The following is a 23,563-nucleotide window of genomic DNA, read 5'->3' on the forward strand; positions in this document are numbered from 1 at the left end:
TACCCCAAAGAGCCATGGGGTCATTATGAGCCAGGGTCGACTCAGAATGTGGGTTTGCTTTTTGTTTTTCTCTCAACTCTTGCTCAGTTCTGCCACTTGCACTCAATCAGGGTCATTAGACCTCACCGTAATCATAGTTGGGAGAGACGGCCCTCCTGGGTCTCTCCCCCACTGTCCTCTGGGGCCTTGATCTGAGCCTCATTCTTGTATCACTGATAGATGACCAGGGCCTCTCTCCCTAGTCATAGCAGGCATAGAGCCCAGGGCTACCATACCTAAGAAACAGTTTTCATTCCTTTGAAACATTGGGAGACATGGGGGAGGAATATAATCCAGCTTGGATTGTAATCATCTCTATACACTTGTAGTCATAAAAGCCACCGTTTCATCTTTTTTTAATGGGGAAAAGGCCCATCAAAAGTAGCCCTTGGGGCTCAAGTGGAAGGCAAATGCTTTGAGAATGATGATGGAAACAAATGTATATATGCACTTGACACAATGAATGTATGTATGGATAGTGATAAGAATTGTACGAGCCCCCAATAAAATGATTTTTTTTAAAGTAGCCCTTGGACATGGAAGAAGCACACCAGCCTGTGTGATCATGAGGTATCGATGGGATCATGTATCAGGCATCAAAGAACAAAAAATCACATCATTGTGAGTGAGGGGGAGTGCAGATTGGGGACCCAAAGCCCATCTGTAGGCAACTGGACATCCCCTTACAGAAGGGTTGCGGGGAGGAGACAAGCCAGTCAGGGTGCAGTGTAGCAAAGATGAAACATACAACTTTCCTCTAGGTCTTAAATGCTTCCCTCCCCCACCCCCACTATCATGATCCCAATTCTACCTTACAAAATCTGGCTAGACCAGAGGATGTACACTGATACAGATAGTAACCAGAAGCACAGGGAATCCAGGGCAGATGGAGGTGGAGGGAAATTCGGGTACAAAGGAGGAACCAATCACAAGGAACTACATATAACCTCCTCCCTGGGGGACTGACAACAGAAAAGTGGGTGAAGAGAGATGTCAGACAGTGTTAAGATATGATAAAATAATAATAATTTATAAATTATCAATGTTTCATGAGGGAAGGGGGATTGGGGAGGGAGGGGGAAATGAGGAGTTGATAATAAGGGTTCAGTGGAAAGCAAATGTTTTGAGAATGATGATGGCAACAAATGTACAAATGTGCTTGACACAATGGATGGATGTATGGATTGTGATAAAATCTGTACGAGCCCCCAATAAAATGTTTTTTTAAAGGTAACCCTTGGAAGCCCTAGGTTGACCTTGTGACAACCACCTTCCATTTTCTGATTTAGCACCTAGCGGAGGCCCCTTCAGGAACTGCGACTGTGTTCCAGCCCTAGTTCTGTAGTGCTGCTTCCACAGAAATGCAAGTTGGTGGATGCCATTCACCAACAGAAATCCATTTTCTCAAGGGTTATGAGGCCAGAAGTCTGTATTCAGGGTGCCAGTTCCAAGGGGGAACTTGCTCTCTGTGGTATCAACAAGAAAGCCCGCGTCTGCAGCTTCAGGTTTCAGATTCCTGGTGGTGTAGTTGTTATGTGTTGGGGTACGATCTGCAAGGGCTACAGCTCAAAACTACCAGAAGTTCTGCTGAAGAAAAATGGGGCTTTCTACTCCCATAAATAGTTCCAGTCTCAAAAAATGACAGGGGCTATTCTACCCTGTCCTATAGGGTCACTCAGGTCGGCATCGACTCCATGGCAGTGGGTTTGGTTTGCTGATTATGTCGATCACATGGGACTCTGTATACACCTTCCCCCATCTCTGCTTGCTGGCCCCATCTGCTCTTTTGTTTCTCAAAAGATTGATTTAATACTCACCCTGCCCTAATCCTCCCTCATTAACATAACAAAGGACTTTCCCAAGTGAGATTACAATTATAGATAAAGGAGTTAGGATTGGCAACACATAATTTTGGCATGGGGATGGGAGGGATGGGAGGAGAGGGGGACGCAGTTTAATCTGTAACAGTCTCCAGTGAAGAAGATCAAAATATAGATCCAAGATCCCTGATCTGAAACTTCTGGGCCAGAATGGTGTCAAGAGTTCAGAATTTGTATTTTACATATACCATATATGACCAAACATTTCCAACAGGTCTGAGGTTATTTCTATAAGGACACAGAATGCTCCAACTAAGTGGCAAAAAAGGTCTGAGTACCCTTAGGCCAGAGCTGGGTTTGAAGACTGGGATCACGTGAGACCAGCATTAAGAAAATGGACCATGGGCTCCTATTTAACATTAGCCCCAATCAAGAAGGGTTAGTTCTGATAACATGGCCCTACTGAATTCTTATCTTTATGAAAAGATCACAGAAGATTAGGGTGCTACAGTGAAGTTTAGTGAAGAATGTAGATGGTGCCCAACTATCAATCTGAATGGTGTCTGGGGTCTTCAAGGCTTATATTCAAACAAGCAGCCATCTAAGCGGGAGTCAACTAAGTCCTCACAGAAGAAGCACACCTGCTTGTGTGATCCAGAGATGACAATTACAAAATTCAATTAAAGAGAAGGTGAAAATATCAGAGCTAAAATTATGAACACCCAACTTGCAGAAGGCTATGGGGATGGTGGGAGTCCAAAACCCTTCAGCAGAGTATCTGATCAGACTGAGTCACTGGCAGATTCGCTCTAGCCACAGGCAAGAGTCTCAAACAGTCTTACTATCAGGCAGAGACCACTGTAATCTTGATTTTGCTGGATCGAACTCAATGCTTGGCCAGTTTACCACCCTATAGACCCGACCTGAGTTGGTTCTGGGTGCAAGAATCTCGTACTTGCTCGATGACAGAAATGTCTCCCCGGGCTTTTGGAATGCTGATGAGGGCCTTTTCTTTCTTACCTATTATTTGTATTTTGGTCTTTATATTATTATTTTATCCTTGCCACCTTACTTTTATTTTTATTTTTATTGTTTATATTGGATTTCCTCATCTGTGATGCACTGTGGGGTACCAGCCCCCACAGTTGAAGAGGCCCAAGGGGGTAGCTGTTTTAATTGAGGGGTAGAATTAAAGAGACATCAGACAAGATAAAGCATGCTATTGCTCACCTCCAGGACCATCATGATTTCATCAGCCAGATCTGAGGAGAGAGAGAGGATAATTTTCCAACCAAGGCTTATATACACTCAGGGGGCGTGTAAGCCCCCCTAATTACAGGTAGCCACATATTCAACAAAGTGGGCTATACCATAACCCTAAAGGTCCCTGAGTATATTGGAGGAGCAACCTAGCACCAGTGCCCAGAGCAGGTAAAGGGGGAGGGGCTGCTTTCAGAGCTTAGAGGGCAATAGCACGTCTGCTCCTGTAGATAAAACTGCTGCCAGCTACTCAGCGAATAAGTCATGTGCTTGCAAGAGGTAACTTTAAGGCAGCACTATGATGGGAGGATATAGTGGGGAACAATACTAATGATGAGAATGTGATTGGGACTCACTTCCAGCTCACAAGGATGAAGGCCTCCCTCCAGCCCAGAAACCCAGCCTGGAGGCTCCTTATTACATGAGACTCACAGATTCATCCAGATACACTCTCTCCCTGTGCTCTGCTCCTCACAATGCGCAGGAGAAGGGGGTGCATAATGATAATAATTGATGCAGGGGTTGCTAGGGGATGCAGGGGTGAGGGTGGGTGATAGGAAGGGAAAGGGCATTTGAGGAATAATTAATGAAGGTGCAAGGGGGGAGGGAGCACTAGAACTGATTGTGATTGCACAATTCACTATAAAGACAATTTAACCATGGAGGGAATGATCCAAAATTGATGTGGTAATGATTGTACAATTCTCCTTGATATGATTGAATGGGTGAACTATTGAATTGTATTATATGTAAATTACGGCACATGCCAATAAAATTGTTATTTAAAAAAGGGACAAAATATTCTAAAATTTGTTGTGGTGATGACCATACAACTCTTCTTGATATGATTGAAATATTGAATAGTGTAATATGCAGATTAAATGCTAATAAAACTATTTTTTAAACCATAATCATAGATTTTTTAAAAACATAGCTACCATGATCGTGGTTAACCCTTAAAGATAAACGATGACTCTTTCATATCATTAAATATCCAATGTTGATTTTTTTAAAAAGAAGAAGAAAATGAGCCATAAACTGGCCCAAGGCTCAGAGGCCCTAATGGTACCCATTGCTGCTGCTTGAGGGGTTGTTCGCTTGTGGCCCGCATCAATCTCTTCCATGTTGGATGAATTCCCCCGGTTACTAGAGGTAGCCATCCTCTGATATTTAGGAGTGGGGTGCCCAAGAGCTGATTGCAAAGGATGGACTTGCCAAGTGGTGCATCTCATTACAGGATGTGTGGCGTTGAGACCGTGTTTGGACTACAATGTCTTCAGCAGATCTTGTTTCGGGGTGAGGACCGGGGCAGACTCAAGCAATCTCCTCCAGCACAAAATATCTGAGGGCACCAAACAGTTCATGATTCAAGGTAAATTATATTGAAAGCTGATAGTTAACTGAATAACAAAAGCGAATCAATAAACTGATCTGTGGTCTGCCTGCCTGGTTTGGTAAGTGAAGTTGTAGTGGACCCAGGGCTAATAGTAAGCGAGGCTGGGTCATGCAAGCATAAGAGGGGGATACAGCCTTTACTGGAAACATGGACGTTTTGTCCAGCAGGGATAATTGGCATTCATTTTGATTTTTTTAAGTACCTTGTTAGAATAACAGTCATCTTGATGACTGAGGTCTGGGGTGCCCCCTTCCATCTGGTATGCCAGGATTTTGCTTCACTTACCTCTCTTAGTCCTGACCTTGCCTGGCGTTCAGGGTGGGGATGGATGCCTGTCAGAATTTTTGGAGCCACAAGAGGGGAAAGGAAGAGTCCTTGTGCCTTTCCTGACTCTTCCTAGTCTGTCTTTGGCAGTTCATCCCAGTCTTCCCTTGTGCATGGAGTCCTGAGCCCAAGGCTCTGTGTGTTAGACAGGGTTCTCTAGAGAAACAAAACCAAGACACTAATAATCATATATATAATTTATAGAGATAGATAGATAACATAAGAAATAAACAGTTAATTAATCTATAAAGCAGTACAAATGACGCAGTGCAACTCACTTCCATGAGACAGCTAACACACTGGCAGTCCTTCAAGCCTTGAGGGTCACCACAGAGTCCTCTGTAAAGAAATTCAGGTTATCCAGCCACGGGCAGCAAACAGCAAGGCAGGTCACCAGCAGTCAGCCAGATGACAGGGTCCGACAGACCCCAGCTCAAGAGATGTATATTCCAGTCGCATGGTGAAGCAGGTCTTGAAGGAACTTCAAACTACAGTGACACAGTCCATGGGTTAGGTGTCCCACAGGTAGTGTAGCTTGCAAATGGAGGCACAAAACAAGCAAGGCAGCTACACCCTGGACCAGTAATCCAAGAGCAAGAGACAAGAGAGGCGAGGCTCGCTGAGCCATTTATCTCTCTGCCCTTCAATTAATCCCACTTGTGTTCATTGACCATGTTGGCAAAATACAACCTTTGAAGAGGGTAAGTCTCAGACAGAACATAGGAGATGGACCTACATTCTCCGGTGGACTGTCAACCAACCCTCTCTTGTCTAGCTCTACCTTGTTTGCCACCGTCTAAGGATCTGATGTCTCAGCTCCTGAATCTTGCTTGCCAGGGTTCTTTGATGTAAACTCGCTTTCTTCTTGCTGGGCCTTGGGTTCGGCCTTCTCTGCTTTGCTCTGCCACCTACTGCTCACCATCTGCTTGCCCTACCCTCAACACATGCTGACAATCCTTGCCCGAGCCTTCATGTGCCTCCAGAATAGTCCAGTTAGATCAACAGAAGAGCTTCCCGTGACATGAATTCTTTATTTTATTTGCAGTATTGCCATTTCTTTCCTTCTTACTCCCTCCTCCCTCCCTTCCTTTCATCCTTTCACCCTCCCTCCCTTCTTGCCTAACCTCCTTCTCTCCCTCCCAGTGTTTCCTTCTCTGGTGTGTGAGTTCTCAATACCTCGGCACCCACTCAATGACACATGATTACCGAACAGCAACAACTCCCCTCCCTCCTTCACTCCTTCTCTCTCCCTTCCCTTCGCCCCCTTCCCCTTTCTCCTTCCCTTCCTACCTACTTCTTTCCCCCACAAGAAAAATCTCCCTCATCTTTAACACAGACTATCTCCAAAAGATTACTTTTTTTTTCTTTTAAGAACACGAGGCAGCGGGACAATATAGACTAGAAAATAAACACCATACAAGCTGCGCTGCTCATTGTGTTTAGTACCATAAAAGAGTACATACAGAGAATGCCCCCGGACTCCACAACAAAATCCAGTCTTTGGAATTTCTGCGGCCCTCCATACAGATGGAAGATGTCTCTTTCTGAAGGTAACAAGTACAGTCCCAGAGTTGTCACTTTCAGGTGGATCACTGAGCAATTGACATCCTCAAGTGGATTACTGGACAATTGCCGTTCTCAGATGGATTGTTGTGATCTAACCAGATTTGAACAGGAGAGTGGCCATATGACCCAGACAATAGTATATGAAACGTTCAGGCTCATGAGCAACGAAACTGCCAAAGTTTCTCCCAACTATGCAAAGCCAGGAGGGGCCATAGGTGTCGTCAAACTCCTTCTTGATGTATGTAGCGATGTCTTTCTCAGTGACAAACTCATCCAGTGCCCGACAAGCGATGTCCATGGCATATTGCTTCATTTCCTTTGACATGTCTACATGCCTGATCGAGACTGCGTTGGCAGTCATGGTTTGCCGGAACAGTGGAAACAGTAGCACTGGGCTCCTGGTGTCGAGTAGGTAGGCGGGCTGGCCTGGAGCTGCCAGGAGCCATTGTGTTGCGGATGGCCTGGACACTTCTGACTCCCCCAGCACTGTCAACTGCTTGATAACCAGGCTGGGTGTGGCTGTTCATTGTGACATCACAACGAGGGTGCACGCTCATTGGTTACCTCTTGCTGCGCATGGAGTCAGGCCATCTGAAGTCCTCTTGACATTCACCCTGAGTATGGGTGTGGCCAAGAGCAAGAGCTTGGCTGAGGGCCTGCCTCTCTTGAGGGACTTTTGGGCATTTCTGCCCTCTATCTGGAGATCCGTTTGGTGACCAAGCCCTAGCTCACACTACCCAGACGTGTAGATTTTACCCAACTGTCCTGGACAACGGACAAAAAATGAAAGTTTCCAAATCTGTAACTCTATGGGAATAGGAAGCCCAGGTTTTCTTGCATAGAGCGGCTAGTGGTTTTAAACAGCTGACCTTGCAGTTAACAGCTCAACTTGTAACCACTACACCACTAGGGCCTTAGCAATCCATTATGTCAGCCTTTGTGAAAGCCTAAAAGTTCAGGGTTTTCTCCTGGTGTCATGGGTTGCGTGTTAGGCTGCTAACCACAAGGTCAGCAGTTCCACATCACTAGCCGCTTGGCAGGAGAAAAATGAAACTTTCTGCTCCTGTACAGATTTACTGTCTCAGAAATCCACAGGGTGGTTCTACCCTGCCCTACGCGGTCATTACCAATTGAAATGGACTTGACGGCAGTGTTTGGATTTTTTTCCTTTTTATTCTTTTCTTTTCATTAGGGGCCACTTATGCCCTCCCACTCTTTCTGTCCCTGTCCTTTGGAACTTAGAAACCTGTGTTGTTACACCTCATGGAGTTAGAGACCACAAACTCTTCACTCAGAAATCTCCTCCAAAATGGGGAACCGATCGCAATGTTCGAAACATAGTCATATAACCTTCTCCAGGGGGAAGAACAACAGAAAACGGGGGAGGGAGACAGCAGCCGGGATAAAATATGAGCACGATAATAATTTATAATCTTTCAAGGGGGCATGGGGGTGGCGCAGGGAGGGGAAAAAAAGAGGAGCTGATACCAAGGGCTCAATAGAAAGTAAATGTCTAAAAAAGAATGAAGGCAACATGTACAAATTTGCCTGCTGCAAACAATGTATGGATTGTAAAAAGAGTTGCAAGAATCCCCAATAAAATGGTCTTTTAATTTTAAAAAAGGAAGAAAGAAACCTTCTCCAGAGTATTCTAACCATTTTAACCCTAAAGAAACAGAGGGAGGGTGAGAGGGCTCTTCTCTTTGTTTCTAACGGCTCCTCCAGGCTTTCCCCCCTCATTCGTTGTGTTTTGTAAGAGATTTTGTATGCGATGTTGAAAGGAGATAGATGTTGAAGGCTTTCATTGAGACTACTGAAGCTGCCCAGGATGACCGACCCTAGCCCCACGGACTAGCCAAACTTACCTCCCAAAGATGCCTTCCCTAACTACACAAAGAGGTTGAAATCCAGTCTCATCTGTTCCACATGGGTCTTTGAAGAATTTAATTTGTATCCACTTATTGCTAAAAAATTGTCTTAGGACAAACATTACCTCAGCCTGGTGATCAGAGTCAACATGGATAGCTTAACTCATTGGTGACATGTGCCTTCATATGATAAGAAAACCTCTCTGATCCTCTCCACAAAAACCCACCGCTCCAGTCTAATCACAAGAAAATCAGCAGACAAATCCATTCCCATCTCCCTTGCCAGTTTTCTTTCCCCTAGTACCTTCTGCCATGTACCACACTGCCTTTTAATTTTTTATTATTACATTTCAGATGTTTTTATTATTGTTATTCAAAGGTTTTCGTGAGAAATAAAACCGAGAAAGCTCATAATCTGATCCAATGCCCAGTTCAGAGATGTCTTTTGGCATTTAACAACAAAGTCAGAGGAAACAGAACTTTAGAGCAAGCTCCAACAGGAAACATAAATCACCCCTGGCTGGCAGGCTCGTGGTGCTAGTAAAACAAACAACTAACTCTTTTGATTGTATGAAAATCTTCTTTTTCCATCTGTATACAAGGTCTTTCTTCATAAATTAATGTTTTAGATAATTTAATGGCTATTCTACTATTTGATGCTTAACTGATTTTTCCTTTATATGTACAGGGGTTTGGTTCCCACGTTACCCAGTAAGTATGGCACTTCGTGCAGACATTTCTGGCAGTAGATTGGCCCTCCTTTCTGTCTGAGTGATCAAATTTCCAACATAAATAATGCAAAAATAATTGAGTAGTGAGAGACCCAGGTCCGGTGCTGTGTTCAGTCTGAGCTTCCACAAAGCAGTAATGTTCCAAAGAGGATAGACCCACTCTGAAAAAGGAGACAAACACAAAAACACATTTCTTGTATGACTATGGAATTGACACCAGCAATCTACAGCCGCTTCTCAAAGCAGCCCAGACCTTTGAAAGAACAAAATGTCACTGACATCTATACTCATTTACAAGCATAAGATTTAGGCACTAAAAAATAACCCAAAACAAGTGGGAGCGCTAGTAGCCAATCATCATTGTGCTTTTATCCACATTTTAGCTAATGTTTGAAGGTAAAGCCTTATTTTAACTTTTGCCATTTGGTTTCAATAACATGTTCTCCATTTGCTAGAGCTCAGGAATTATTCTAAAGCACTGTCTTTAGTATAAAGGAAGGACAAAGCATTTGGTGACTCTGCTCTAGCCCCAACCTCTAGCCCTACTTCAAGCCTCTAGGGTACATATACTAAATCTAGACAATCGAGGTAGGTGCTGTGTGTGTGTATGTGTGTGTGTGTGTGTTTGTGTGTGTGTGTTTCTTGAAAAAGACCAAAGAGATTAGGCATCATATTATACAGCAGATATCCTACAACTGTCCTTTCAACGAATCTACGCTATTAAAAGTTCCCCACCCACAACAAAGGCGGGGGGTGGGGTGGGAGGGAATCAAATCATCGCGAATGAGGGGAGTGTGTGATGGGGACCCAATGCCCATCTGTAGACAGCTGGAAATCCCTTACAGAGGGGTAGTGAGGAGGAGATGAGTCACTCAGGGTTCAGTGTAGCAACAATGAAACTCAAAACTTTCATCTAGTTCTTTAATGCTTCCTCCCCCCTCCCCGCAATTATCATGATCCCAATTCTACCTTGTGGGTCTGGTTAGACCAGAGGATACACAGCGGTGCAGTAGGGATCTGGAAACACAGGGAATCTAGGACGGATGAACCCCTCAGGACCAGCAGTGAGAGTGGCAACACCGGGAGGGAAGGGGGTGTAGAAAGGGGGAACTGATCTCAGGGATCTACATGTAACCTCCTCTCTGGGGGATGGGCAACAGGAAAGTGGGTGAGGGGAGACGCTGGACAGTGTAAGATAGGATAGAGTAATAATTTATAAGTTATTGAGGGTTCGTGAGGGAGGGGGGAGAGGGGAGGAAGGGGGAGGGAAAAAAAGGAAAAGGAGCTGATTCCACGAACCCAAGTGGAAGGCGAATTTTTAGAATGATGAGGGTAACGAATGTATAACGGTGCTTTACTCAATTGATATATGTATGGATTGTGATAAGAGTTGTATGAGCCCCAATAAAATGATTTATTAAAAGAAATTTCCCCACTCAGAAATTGTGTTGCACAGAATGCATCTTACCCTTCTTGCATTTGATTGTGTGAAAAATCATCTTTTAAAAGGCCAGAATTTCAACAACTTCCATTGACTACCTGTTCAAAAGGCCTATTTTATAAGATGGAATAAGCTTGCTTGTCTGGTCACAGAGAAATGAGAAGTGGCCTATTCACTGTATAGAAGCTGAAAACTCTGAACACCAGAGTTAAATGGGCCTCAAACAATGTAAGGCCAGTTGGAATTCATAGACAAGGACTAGACATTTCACACTGTTTTGAAAGAGCAAAACGGATTGCTGAGAGAAAAGCAGAGGGCGACACTAAAGGGCAGCGACACTTGCATTGCAGGTGCGGGATGCCATTGGTGAAGCCAGGCTGCTTAAATTTCAGAAAGTGAATGAATCCACTAAAATCCAGGCATGCACTTGGATACACTTAAAGGTCTTTGTGCATATCCAGAACATGGAAGTGCTTTTTCCCCTTGTTCGCTCTCGCTCTCGCTCACTCTCTCTCGCTCTCGCTCTCTTGCATCATAACATTTGATAAAAAATATTTTGTTATTGTGGTCTTGTTCCTTACTAAATAAACTTGTTCAAGGGAACAGCTACTAAATGACTAAGATAGTTAAAATTTATTGTGCCAACCTGGCCGATAAACACATGTGGGGTTAATTGAAGGGTGGAGCGATAAATGGCTCGGTGAGCCTCACCTTTCTAGTTCTCAGGTCTCTTGCTTTCTGTTGGTCTGAAAAGCTGGTTGGTGCACCTGCCTTAGCCATTTCCCTGCTTTAGCTGTCAAGGCTCACTTCCTGCAAGACATCCCTGAGGAGAAGCCACATGGACCTACCCTGATGCAGCCCTGGGAGCTGGAGCAGCAATGTGGAGACCCCTGCCAGTGCTGAGATGATTACATATTCACTGATTTGGCTTTCCTCCTGCAGTCAGCGTCATTGTTTGTGTTTTGTGAGATGGAAGAGGACTTTGTGGATTGATGTTGGACATATGGGCTAATGTTGGACTTGTAGGCTTGGGCAATACTGTGTAGAGTGCTTTCTTAATGTACACTTACCCTTTATATAAAGCTCTCTCTTACACATATGAGTTTCTGTGGATCTGTTTCCTTAGATTGCCCAGACTAACACAATGAATTTAAGGGTTTTATATATATTATAGAGTCCTGGTAGGATAGTGGTTACACTCTGTGCTGCTATCTATAAGATCAACAGTTCAAAACCACCAGTTACTCCAAGGGAGGAAGACTGTAAAGAGTTACAGTCTCTGAAACTCACAGCGGCAGCTCTACCCTGTCCCCTGGGGCTGCTATGAGTCAGCATCAACTCGATGGCAAAGTGTTGTTGTTGATATAGCTTCTAGAAAAAAATTGTTTTAGTTGATTTAATTATAAATAACATTTTCAAAAACCTATGCAAAACTGTCAATAATTTCCTAAAACACAATTCATCCGAAAAATCCATGATTGGTCAACCTCCCCATCCTCCTGCAGGTGCAGCTCGCAATCACTTTGGGGGTTGAAAGGTATATAGAATACCATCTTTTCATTGCTGTATCACCATGTGAAACACAGTTCTTGAACTAAAGAAGACTCACAATAAATATTCGTTAGATGAAGGAAGGGGTGTACAGTGTGTCTTAATAGTGGTCCATTGAGTATAATGCTCTTTGGTTACACACTCTACTACAAACGAGCAGTTAATTTATCTCTAATCTTTTGCTATTGCTCACAACCCGACATTGACCATGCTGGAGTAGATAAGTCATTTTGGAAGGTCAGGGTGTATCTTTTCAAGTCCTGAACTTGCTGAGTCTAAGCATATATTTTCCAGTTTGACAGATATTACAGGTTGCCCTCCATTTTAAAGGTGGTGCTAATTCAGACCCGTCTAGCCTAACGTGAGAATACCTGTTTTCCCAACCTGTATCACCGAATCCATGAAAAATGCTCTCGGTGTGATTAGGGGGGGGAAAGTTGAGTATCTTTTCCTAGGTTTAAGAGCTATTTTTGTGCCTTCTTATTCTGTGAACTTTCTCCATCTCCCCTCTCCACTTTACCATTGGGTTACTTGTCTTCTCACTGAGGCACAATATCCGAAATATATTATCCCTTTACTTGTGATATGAACTACAAATATTTTCTTCTAATTTGTGATCTCACATAACACTGTGCGTACCATTACTTGCAGCGTGTGTGGTGAAGCAGGATTTGTATTTGTGGGAGCTTGAATTGGTTAGCCTTGATTCTTCGTGCTTTGGGGTTTTATGTCATACTAAAAGTGGAGCCCTGGGGCAGGGTAGTTATGTGTTATGCTGCTAAACACAATGTCAGCAATTCAAAACTACCAACTGCTTCTTGGGAGAAAGAGGAGACTTCCTACTCCCGTGAGAAGTGACAGTCTCAGAAACCCAAAGGGGCAGCTCTACTCGGTGCTATAGGATTGATTTGAGTCAGAGTTGACTGGATGGCAGTGAGTTATCAGGCGAAAAAGACACTTCATTTCTATAGACAACACATTTCTCATATTTTCCCCTAGTAATTTTGTGATTTTGCTTTCCTAAATTGAAATTTTTTATCCCATCTAAAGTATCCTTAAATAATGAGACACAGACTCATTATTATTGACTCATTATCACATTATTGAAATGTGAGACAGATTCCCCCACTTTTTTTTCCCAACTAGAGACCAAGTTGCTCCAATATGACTATTTGAGACTCTTTTCTTGCAGGATTTAAATATTCCCTTAATCATTTCCTGCTTCTGTGTGTTTGGATCTATTTCTAGACTCTGTTCATGTTTCAGTGATTCCTTCCACATTCATGAACCACACGCTTCAATGATTACAGTTGGGGGTGTGCTAGCATCATTGCTCATTATTGCTACTTTGTGAATTCATAAAAAAAAAAGAAACTGTTTCCTTTGTATTGACACCATGCAATTCAAAACTTTAAATATATTTAAAAAGTTGTGCAGTCATCACCACAATCAATTTTCAAACATTTCCTTCATTCTTGCACTCATTATTATTAGCTCCCTATTTCCCTCCCACCCCAGCCTCCACTGCCATAGCCCTAGGGAACAGTTTATCTCGTTACTGTCTCTATAGATCGCATAGCCTTGATTTCATATACATAAAATTATACAAATAAACAACTAAATAAAACACAGAAAATCTAAATCCCAAACCAAGCATAATAGAAACTAGAACAAATCAAAATGGGTCAAAAGGGAAAGCAAATGATAATTTTGTTAAACTGGAACCTAACTCTCTGTCCTTGCAGTGGAGGAACCCTGGGTTACAAGTTGGGCTGTGATCTGAAATGTTAGCAGTTGGAAACCACCAATCGTTGCTCAGGAGAAAGAAAGGGCTTTTCTTGCACACTCACAGGGGCAATTCCACCTCTGTGTGTCTGGGTGGAATGCAGAAACAAATCCAGAGACACCCATATGCATATAAGAAAGAGCCTTATGTAAAAGAGTAATTGTATATTAAGAAAACATCCCAGCCTAGTCCAGATCAAGTCCATAAGTCCTATATTAGCCCGTATATGTGATCCCCATCTTTAAATTCCTCTTCAGACTCAAGCAACACATGCAATGATGCTGAATGCAGGAAGATCACAGGCCAGTGGGTTGAAAGTCTGTGGCTCCAGTGGTGGTGGAAGCATCTTAGTGCTGGCGTGGGTCTTCATGTGGCTTCTCCATCTCCTATGCTCTGGCTGCCATCAGCATAGCTCCATGTGGCTTTTCAACAGGAATATCTCACAGGGAGGGTGTGTATCCCGCCTCCAGGGAGGAAGACTGGAGTCTTCAGAATCCACAGAAGGCCTTGCCCACACAGAGGCCTCATTGGCTTTGACAGGCTAGACTCTATCCCTTCACAAGTTGACAGGAGATACTGTACCTGCCACACTACCCTGTCCTATAGGGTTGATATGAGTCAGTGTTGATTCGATGGCACTGAGTTTGGTGTTGTTGTTTTTTATCTGCAGTAATCCACTTTCAAAGCACTCTGAGGGCAAGACTATTGGTCAAGCCTTCCCTGGTCAGTGGTCCGACGGAGTTCAATGGAGGCTTAATCCAAGTGGGGAAAGTGAAATTGGAATTTGGGCTTTCACTGTCATCCTTAGCCTTCTGCAAACAGGGTGCTCAGAATTTAGTCTCTAATACAGTGACTAGGACACTTCTAATCTCTCTTCTAACAAGTGATTAATGGTGTATGTTACATTACATATTAATTTTATACTGAATCACCATATAAATTCGTTGATTATTTAGAATGGTTGTTTCTCCAGTTGATTTTCTTGGGTAAGCAATTATATCTTGGAGATTTTTGGATCATCCTCCATGCAGTCTATTTAGTATCTAATTGTATAGCTTAGCAACTCCAGAACAATAGAACATCTAGCTTCTGATCTTTATGGAAATGCCCTTTAGAGGCTTCCCATTAAATGCTGACATGTGTTTATTTTAATTGGCAAGGAAATATCCATCTCTTCCTATATTAGTTTGTACTTTTGTCAAGAATGGCATTTCATTTGATTAAATATCTCTCAGTATCTATGACACTGATATTAATAGTTCTCCTTGTTGCTCTACTAAGATACAGAGTATATGAATTATATGGAAAAGAGGGGGCTTCAAAAACTTTATGGATGGTGGAATGAAAAGATAATAGGATTTTTCTTTTTCTTCTTTTTAATCATTTTATTGGGGGCTCGTACAACTCTTATCACAATCCATCCATCCATCCATTGTGTCAAGCACATTTGTACATTTGTTGCCATCATCATTCTCAAAACATTTGCTTTCTACTTGAGCCCTTGGTATCAGCTTCTCATTTTCCCCTCCTCCCAATGAACCCTTGATAATTTATAAATTATTTTTCTTTTGTCATGTCTTAACACTGTCTGACGTCTCACTTCACCCACTTTTCTGTTGTCCACCCCCCACGGAGGAGGTTATATATAGATCCTTGTAATTGGTTCCCCCATTCTCCCTCACCTACCCTCCACCTTCCTGGCATCACCACTCACCACTGATCCTTAGGGGTTCATTTGTCCTGGATTCCCTGTGCTTCCAGTTCCTATCTGTACCAGTGTACAGCCTCTGGTCTAGCTGGATTTGTAAGGTAAAATTGCGATCATAATAGTGGGGGGAGGAAGCATTAAAGAACTAGAGGAAAGTTGTATGTTTCATCATTGCTACACTGCACCCTGACTGACAATGGGATTTTTCAATTAACAACTTGAAGCCCCTTTGTAGATATATTAAACCATCTTTAGTTTCTTTCTTTCCCCCTTGCTACACACAATTGAAAATTTATAATCATTTTATTATTACATCATGTTTTATTATGATGTCAATGTGCTGCTAAATGTTCATTCAGATGCTGTACAATAACATTAATAAGTATAATTTCTCTGTAATTGTTCTCCCTATTACATTGGGCGGAGGGGGGTTTCAGCCTGTTTAATTTTTTTTAAAAAGAGGAAGAAAATTGCTCTTTGTTCTCTATGGTAGGTACTAGTTTATATAGGAGTTAAATTGGTAGAATATGTCTGTGAAATGTCAAGACCTGGTGCTCATTTGGAGAGTAGCTCTTTAACAACTTTTTCCTACTATGAATGTTTCTCAGGGTTGTTCACACACACACACATACACACAAACATAATGTTGATGCTTTATTATTTGATGCACAAATAATCATAGCTATTAGATGAATATTGTGGATTGTGTCCTTTACCGGCATAAAGTGCTCTTCTTTCCCTTGTTTAATGCTTTCTGTCATAAATTCAATCTTGCATGATACTTAGATTTCAAAATCTATCTATTTATATATTTTTTGTATTTGTTTTTATTTTTCTTACTCTCCTTTCCCTGTTGACATTTCAGAGATATTCCGTTGTAGATGTATAAAACACACAGTTGGGATTGACTTCTGATGTGGGACTCATCTTCTTTGGACATGTGAATTTAGTATATTAATAACTATTCCAAATATTTTACGTCTGAGTTCTCATCATATATTATGCTTGTTGTTGTGATACATCTTTAACAGCACCCTCTCCTGGTTTCTTACCTACCTCTATGGTTAATCCTCTGCCTCCATTTCCACCTTATGATCACACCTATTCAATGTGGATGTTGATCAACATCAGGTCTCAACTCTCTAATCTCTTAATGCTTTATATAATCTCTTCATATTTCCTCGGGTTATCTTATTCACATCCAAGATTTTAATGACCAAGCCCATGAGTCATGCATTTATTCTTCTATCTCAGATCTCTACACCCATTATGAAATTGTCCAGTGGGCATCTCCACTTGAATGCAAACTCAAATTCAGTGTGCCAAAATTAAGTTCATAATATTTACATTCTCCCTAAAAACCAACCAAGAACAACCATTAAAAAAACAAACCCAAACCAATCTTCTTCCTTGGTGAATGACACTTTCGTCCATCCAGTTAAATAGACCAATAACCTGGAATTAACTCCGAATATCTCCCTGGACTTTACAACGCTCTTCCATCCATTTTCTGCATCTCAATGTTCACTTCCTAACTGCAAGTATCTTTTGAAGCCTATTCCCTCTGTCTCCATGGTCACCAGGAGCGTTTACGCTCCTAGTATTCCATGTCCTCTCACCAGTGACCATAATCAGTCTGAGGATGATCCCACCTATTGAAAATCTTCAAAGGTTTTTGTTGCTCTTCAGAAAAAGATAAAAATTCATGGTCATCTCTTCTTTCTTCTCTAGTTTTCTTTTACTCTCTTTCCTTTACCTGCTCATTGAAATGAGGATTGAGAGACCGATGACTTCAGCAACATCTCTGTATTGGGCACCTCCTCTTGTCCCTAGGTCTTACTCTGGGTCTTGATATTGCAAGCGGTTTTGTGAAGGTTCAACCAGCCTTGAGCATCTGAAACTGCATGTGGCTTCTCTCAAGCCCACACTAAGCCCCTTTTGATTCTTTCCCTGATTTCTCTGAGTGCACATGATGGAAAATTCATAGGAATACACTCAGGGCCTTTGCATATGCTATCCTATTCACCTAGACCATTCCATTGACTCTTTTATACTTTGTGCATGCTTATTCATCCTTTACAGCGACCCTACAGGAAGGGTAGAGCCACCCCTGTAGGTTTCCAAGAATGTAACTCTACACAGTAGTAAAAAGCCTTGTCTTTCTCCCTCGAAGTGACTAGTGGTTTAGAACTGCTGACCTTGCAGTGAATCTACTCTATGGCAGTGAGTTTTGGTTTTTTTTAATCAATTAGTTTATTCTTGACAGTTTCATCAGCATACAGATAACATATCACACATTTCACTTGTTCAGTCACATTCATAAGAATTGTGTTTATTCAACCTTTTGCTCACAGCTCACTTCTCCAGGGAAGTCTTTCCCAGGCTCCATGAATAGGTCAAATCCATCTATTTTAGATTCTTGCAGGATTGTGTACATACTCTGGTCAAAATTGAACTTTTGTACTGTTGTGCTTAATTAATATCTATTCTGCCCAAGATACTATAAACTAACCAATAAGCTGTGAGAGTCACTAAATGGACTCCCCACACTACTGCAGTAGCTAGGAAAAGGCAAGGAAGAGTCAGGAAATGGCCTTCAAATCTAGGCTTGGATATCATGAGGTTTTGATCTGCTTAGATCCCTGAGGAAATAGAACATTGCCCAGGTCGCTCTCCACAGTCTCTCGTGTTCCTGAGTTTTGTTACTACTTCATGTGTCTGTCTCCCAGCTCTTAAACCTGGAGAGCCACAGTTGTTTCCACAAGATTTGCATGTTTTCCCAGTCACGAATCCTACTACAATCTATATTTTCTAGATGTACTAGTTTTCTATTGCTAAAACTATGTCTACTGCAATCGTTTTCTATGGTCTATAGCAAATGACCCGAAAATACAGAGTTCTCTGTTTATTTAACAAAAGTAGCCACAGAATGTGGGGCATCTTACTAAGTGTTGCATGAGTTATGTGCACGTCTATATAGAAAGTAGTGTGTCTTTCTTACTGAGGTTTGAAATGTTAGCACACACAGAGCTATTAATGAGAATGTTTGTTTGTTTGTCTTATGACAAACTACATATGAATAGTAGACCTTCCACAGACACTTTTTGCACGCGACCTACATTCGAGGGACTCTTCTGGTTCTGAGGCTTCCAATGTTCAGATTGCATAACTGATGGTTAAAAACATGATTTTGGAATTATGCTGGTTCAACTCTCAACTCCACTACATACTGTCCTTCACTCTCTGAGTTTATTTCTTCCCTGTAAAATGTGGGTAAGACTGGAATCTCCATCACTTTACTGCTGTGAGCATTACATGGGGTGAGGAAATGTTTATGAAGCACTTAGCACAACACCTAGCACTTTGTTATTAATTATTAATGCAAAGATCCCACTCTCTAGTATCATAAAGAGATCAGAAAGCCTGATGCATGTGTCAATATACAAGTATAGAAAAGAATCATAGGGAATTTACACTCTCTGTGTAGGCAAAGACAAGAAATCGTGGATGGTACCATGTGTTAGTCCAGGCTGACTAGAGAGACAAATTCATAGACATGCATATGTATATAAGAAAGAAGTTTATATACCAGAACAATTGGATATTGAGGAAACATCCCAGCCCAGTCCAGATCTAGTCCATAAGTCTGATATTAGTTCATATGTCCAATACCAATCAATAAAGTCCTCTTCTGACTCATGAAACACATGTAATGACACCAAATGCAGCGAGGTCACAGGCCAGTGGGGGGTGGGACATCTTGTGGATCCAGTGGTGGCATAAGCATCTCAGCATTGGCAGGGGTCTCCACGTGGCTTCTCTGGATCCAGAGGTCTAGCACAGTTCCATGTGTTTTGTCAACTGAGAGTCTCTCAGATAGTAAGCAGAGAGTCTCCCTCCTCCTAGGAGGAAATCCAGGAGTTCCCAGAATTCTCAGGAGAAGGCCGTGCCCACACAGAAGCCTCATTGGCTATGAGACGATCGATAGACTAGACTCCACCGCTTTCACTCATAATCCTCTCAAAGTCCCAAATTGACTCCAGATTATATAACTATCAAATACCATTATAGAAGTTTAATCTGAACTCTTCTTGAGTGTTGGCCAAAATTTCATTAAGAGTAATGCCAAGAGGTTGATTCTGTAAGCACACAAAATGCTGTACTGCAGGTGCAGCATAGGCCCTAGCCATGGCGCAGCATCAGCTTTATTCCAGTGGTGGGACAGCTCAACCAACACCTCTTGGGCCGGGGGGACGAGCAAAAGCCCAACTCTTGTCTTCATCATAATCTCTGATGGCTTCATCTTCCATTTCTTGCAGCACCAAGAAGCTGAAAACTTAACATCCTTCTGAACCTAATCCTTTTTTTTAATTCAGAAGCTTATTTAATATAAATTAAGAGAATCTGCACTTCAAAATCCCGATGACCCACTGTTAATTTCCACTTGAGATACCTGGTGAATATTGTTATTCTAATACTGCGCTTCGGCTTTTTACTTTCCTTAGGAAACCATGATCCTCCGGTCGTCATTCCTCATCTGCCTCTTCCTACTCTTCTCCGGTTCCTGTGAATTTTTCGCCGAATCAAATTCTTCCCGAAGCTTCCCTTGTGACGAGAGAAGGCAGAATGGCTCTGTCATTGCAGATTGCGACAGTCGTCAACTGAAAGAAGTTCCCCGCACAGTGGGCAGATCCGTGACGGAACTAGACCTGTCGGAGAATTTCATCACGCACATCACAAACAAATCCTTTCAAGGGCTGCCAAATCTTATAAAAATCGACCTGAACCACAATGCGAAGCTACAGCATCGGAATGAGAACCCTGGTATGTACATGGAAGGCATGAAGATTACAGATGGAGCATTCCAGAACCTCAAAAACCTAAGCGTGTTACTGCTCGAAGACAACCAGTTAGACAAAATCCCCGTTGGTTTGCCGGCATCTTTGAGAGTCCTTAGTCTTATCCAAAACAATATCACCACGGTGACTAAAAAGAATACTTCCGACCTAACGCACTTGGAGCGTCTTTATTTAGGCTGGAACTGCTATTTTGGCCATGGTTATAACAAAACGTTTGACGTCGAAGACGGACCCTTTCAGAAGCTGACGCGTTTGAAGATCCTCTCGCTCTCTTTCAACACGCTGCTGCATGTGCCCAGCAAACTGCCGCGCTCCCTGAACGAACTTTACCTTAGTAACACCAAGATCCAAAACATTAGTCAACATGACTTCAAGGAATTGAAAAATTTAACGACACTTGATTTAAGCGGGAACTGTCCGAGATGTTTCAATGCACCTTTTCCCTGTGAACCCTGCCAAGGAGACGCCTCACTTCAGATACACCCCCTGGCGTTTCAAACGCTGACCCAACTTCTCTACCTCAACCTCTCCAGCACTTCCCTCCGAAAGGTTCCGGCGACGTGGTTTTACAACATGACTCAACTCAGGGTGCTGTACCTGGAATTCAACTACTTAGTGCATGAAATTGCTTCTGGGGAATTTTTGTCATACCTGCCCTCTTTAGAATGCCTTGACATATCTTTCAATTATGCCAGGACAGAATACCCACAACATATTAATATTTCAAACAATTTTTCTAAGCTTGTGTCTCTCAAGGTGCTGCATTTAAGGGGTTATGTGTTCCAGGAACTTAGCAAAGAAGACTTCCTGCCCCTAATGGAGCTCCCCCATTTAGCGACGATCAACTTGGGCATTAATTTTATTAAGCAGATTGACTTTACCATTTTCCAACAGTTCCGAAACCTGAGTATTATTTATTTGTCAGAAAACAGAATTTCACCCTTGGTGGGTGCCAGGCAATCTTCCCAGAGTCATATCCTTAAGCCACGCTCAGCATATACTGAGTTTGACCCGCATTCAAATTTTTATCATAGCACTCACCATTTAATGAAGCCTCAATGCAGCCGTTATGGCAAAGCTTTAGATTTAAGTTTGAACAGTATTTTCTTTATTGGGCCAAAACAATTTCAAGCTTTTGGTAACATCTCCTGCTTAAATCTGTCATCCAATGGCAATGGCCAAGTGTTACACGGCAGTGAATTTTCAGACATACCTCATCTCAAATATTTAGATTTGACCTTCAATAGACTAGACTTTGATGATGATAAAGCTCTCACTGAATTAACCGACTTGGAGGTACTTGATCTCAGCTCTAACTCACACTATTTTAAAATTGCTGGAGTAACACACCGTCTGGGATTTATTAAGAATTTAACACAGCTCCAAGTTTTAAACTTGAGCTACAATGACATTTACACTTTAACCGAATTTGAACTGACCAGCAAGTCCCTGGTGGAATTAGTTTTTCGTGGAAACCGCCTTGATCGTTTGTGGTATGGGGGAGACAGCAGATACTGGTCCATTTTCACCCATCTCAGCAATCTAACCCGGCTTGATTTATCTTACAATAACCTGCAGCACATCCCAAATCAGGCATTCCTGAACTTTCCCCAGAGCCTCACGTATCTCTATATAAACAATAATCTGTTAACGATTTTTAACTGGACATTACTACAGCAATTCCCTCGGCTCTGCTTTCTTGACTTAAGTAGAAACAAGCTCACCACTGTCACGAATAGCCTGTCTGCATTCACGTCTTCTCTGCAGACACTGGTGCTGAGGCACAACTGGATCGCCCATCTGCCCTCTGGTTTCCTTGAGGAGGCCAGAAGTCTGGTCCATCTCGATTTAAGTTACAATCGGCTCAAGAGGATCCAGAAGTCTGCGCTTCAAACCAAGACAGCCACCAGTCTAACTGTCTTAGATCTAAGAGGCAACCCTTTTGACTGTACCTGCGACATTGGGGATTTTCGACGATGGATGGATGAGAATCTAAACGTCTCAATCCCGAGGCTGACAGATGTCATCTGCGCCAGTCCCGGGGATCAAAAAGGGAAGTGTATTGTGAGTCTCGAGCTCATGACTTGCGTGTCGGATACCATTGCGGCGATACTATTTTTCTTCTCATTCTTCATCACCGCCACGGTGATGCTGAGTGCCCTGACCCACCATTTGTTTTATTGGGACGTTTGGTTCATCTACCACGTGTGTTTAGCGAAGATTAAAGGGTACAGGTCTCTTTCCACGTCACAAACTTTCTACGATGCTTACATTTCATATGACACCAAGGATGCTTCTGTCACGGACTGGGTGATCAATGAGCTGCGCTTCCACTTGGAGGAGGAGAATGAACACAAACACGTTCTGCTTTGTTTGGAGGAGAGGGATTGGGATCCAGGATTAGCCATCATAGATAACCTCATGCAGAGCATCAACCAAAGCAAAAAAACCATATTCGTCTTAACCAAAAAATACGCCACCAGCTGGAATTTTAAGACAGCTTTCTACTTGGCCCTGCAGAGGCTGATGGAGGAGAACATGGACGTGATCATCTTCATTCTGCTGGAGCCAGTGCTGCAGCACTCTCAGTATCTGAGGCTGCGGCAGCGCATCTGCAAGAGCTCCATCCTCCAGTGGCCGGACAACCCCAAGGCGGAGGGCTTGTTCTGGCAAAACCTGAGAAACGTGGTCTTAACTGAAAATGATTCGCGGTATAACAATCTCTACGTTGACTCCATTAAGCAATACTAACTGATGTGAAGTCAGGGTGCAACCACACAGTGAGGTTCACCTGCACAGCAACCCCACTTCCATCTCATGACTACTGCTGTAGAACCAATTGCCTTCCAAGTCGGTGGCTAAAAACAACATGTTATTTATCAGCTCACAGTTTCTTTGCATCCGGATTCAGGATCCAGCTTGCACTTGGTCCACAGACATCCCCTGGGAAATAATCCACCTCCAAGATCACTGGCCAGTGGTAGTTGGGATTCTGTTTCCCGAGGGCTGCCGGCCAAAGGCTGCGCTCAGTGCCTTGCTAGGTGGGCCTCTTCCACGGGTCAATTCGTTTCCTAAAAGTCAGCAAAGAAAGTGTTTACTACCAAGATGGAAGGCACACGGCTTTATCATACTATTGTGGAAATTACAGCCTATTCCTTTTGCCACATTTTATTTTTGAGACATGAACCGCTGGCCCCACTCATAATCTAGATGA

General features: G+C 42.7%; 1 protein-coding gene across 1 annotated transcript; it reads left to right on the top strand.

The window, feature by feature from the left end:
* Nucleotides 1-20,001: 20,001 nt before the first annotated feature.
* On the top strand, nt 20,002-23,100 carry TLR8 (toll like receptor 8). Its single transcript, XM_075538765.1, has one exon. It carries the CDS (start codon nt 20,002-20,004, stop codon nt 23,098-23,100), a length of 3,099 nt encoding a protein of 1,032 aa, XP_075394880.1.
* The last annotated feature ends 463 nt before the right edge of the window (nt 23,101-23,563 follow it).

This window comes from Tenrec ecaudatus, chromosome X (genome assembly GCF_050624435.1).
Source record: "Tenrec ecaudatus isolate mTenEca1 chromosome X, mTenEca1.hap1, whole genome shotgun sequence".
NCBI lineage: Eukaryota > Metazoa > Chordata > Mammalia > Afrosoricida > Tenrecidae > Tenrec > Tenrec ecaudatus.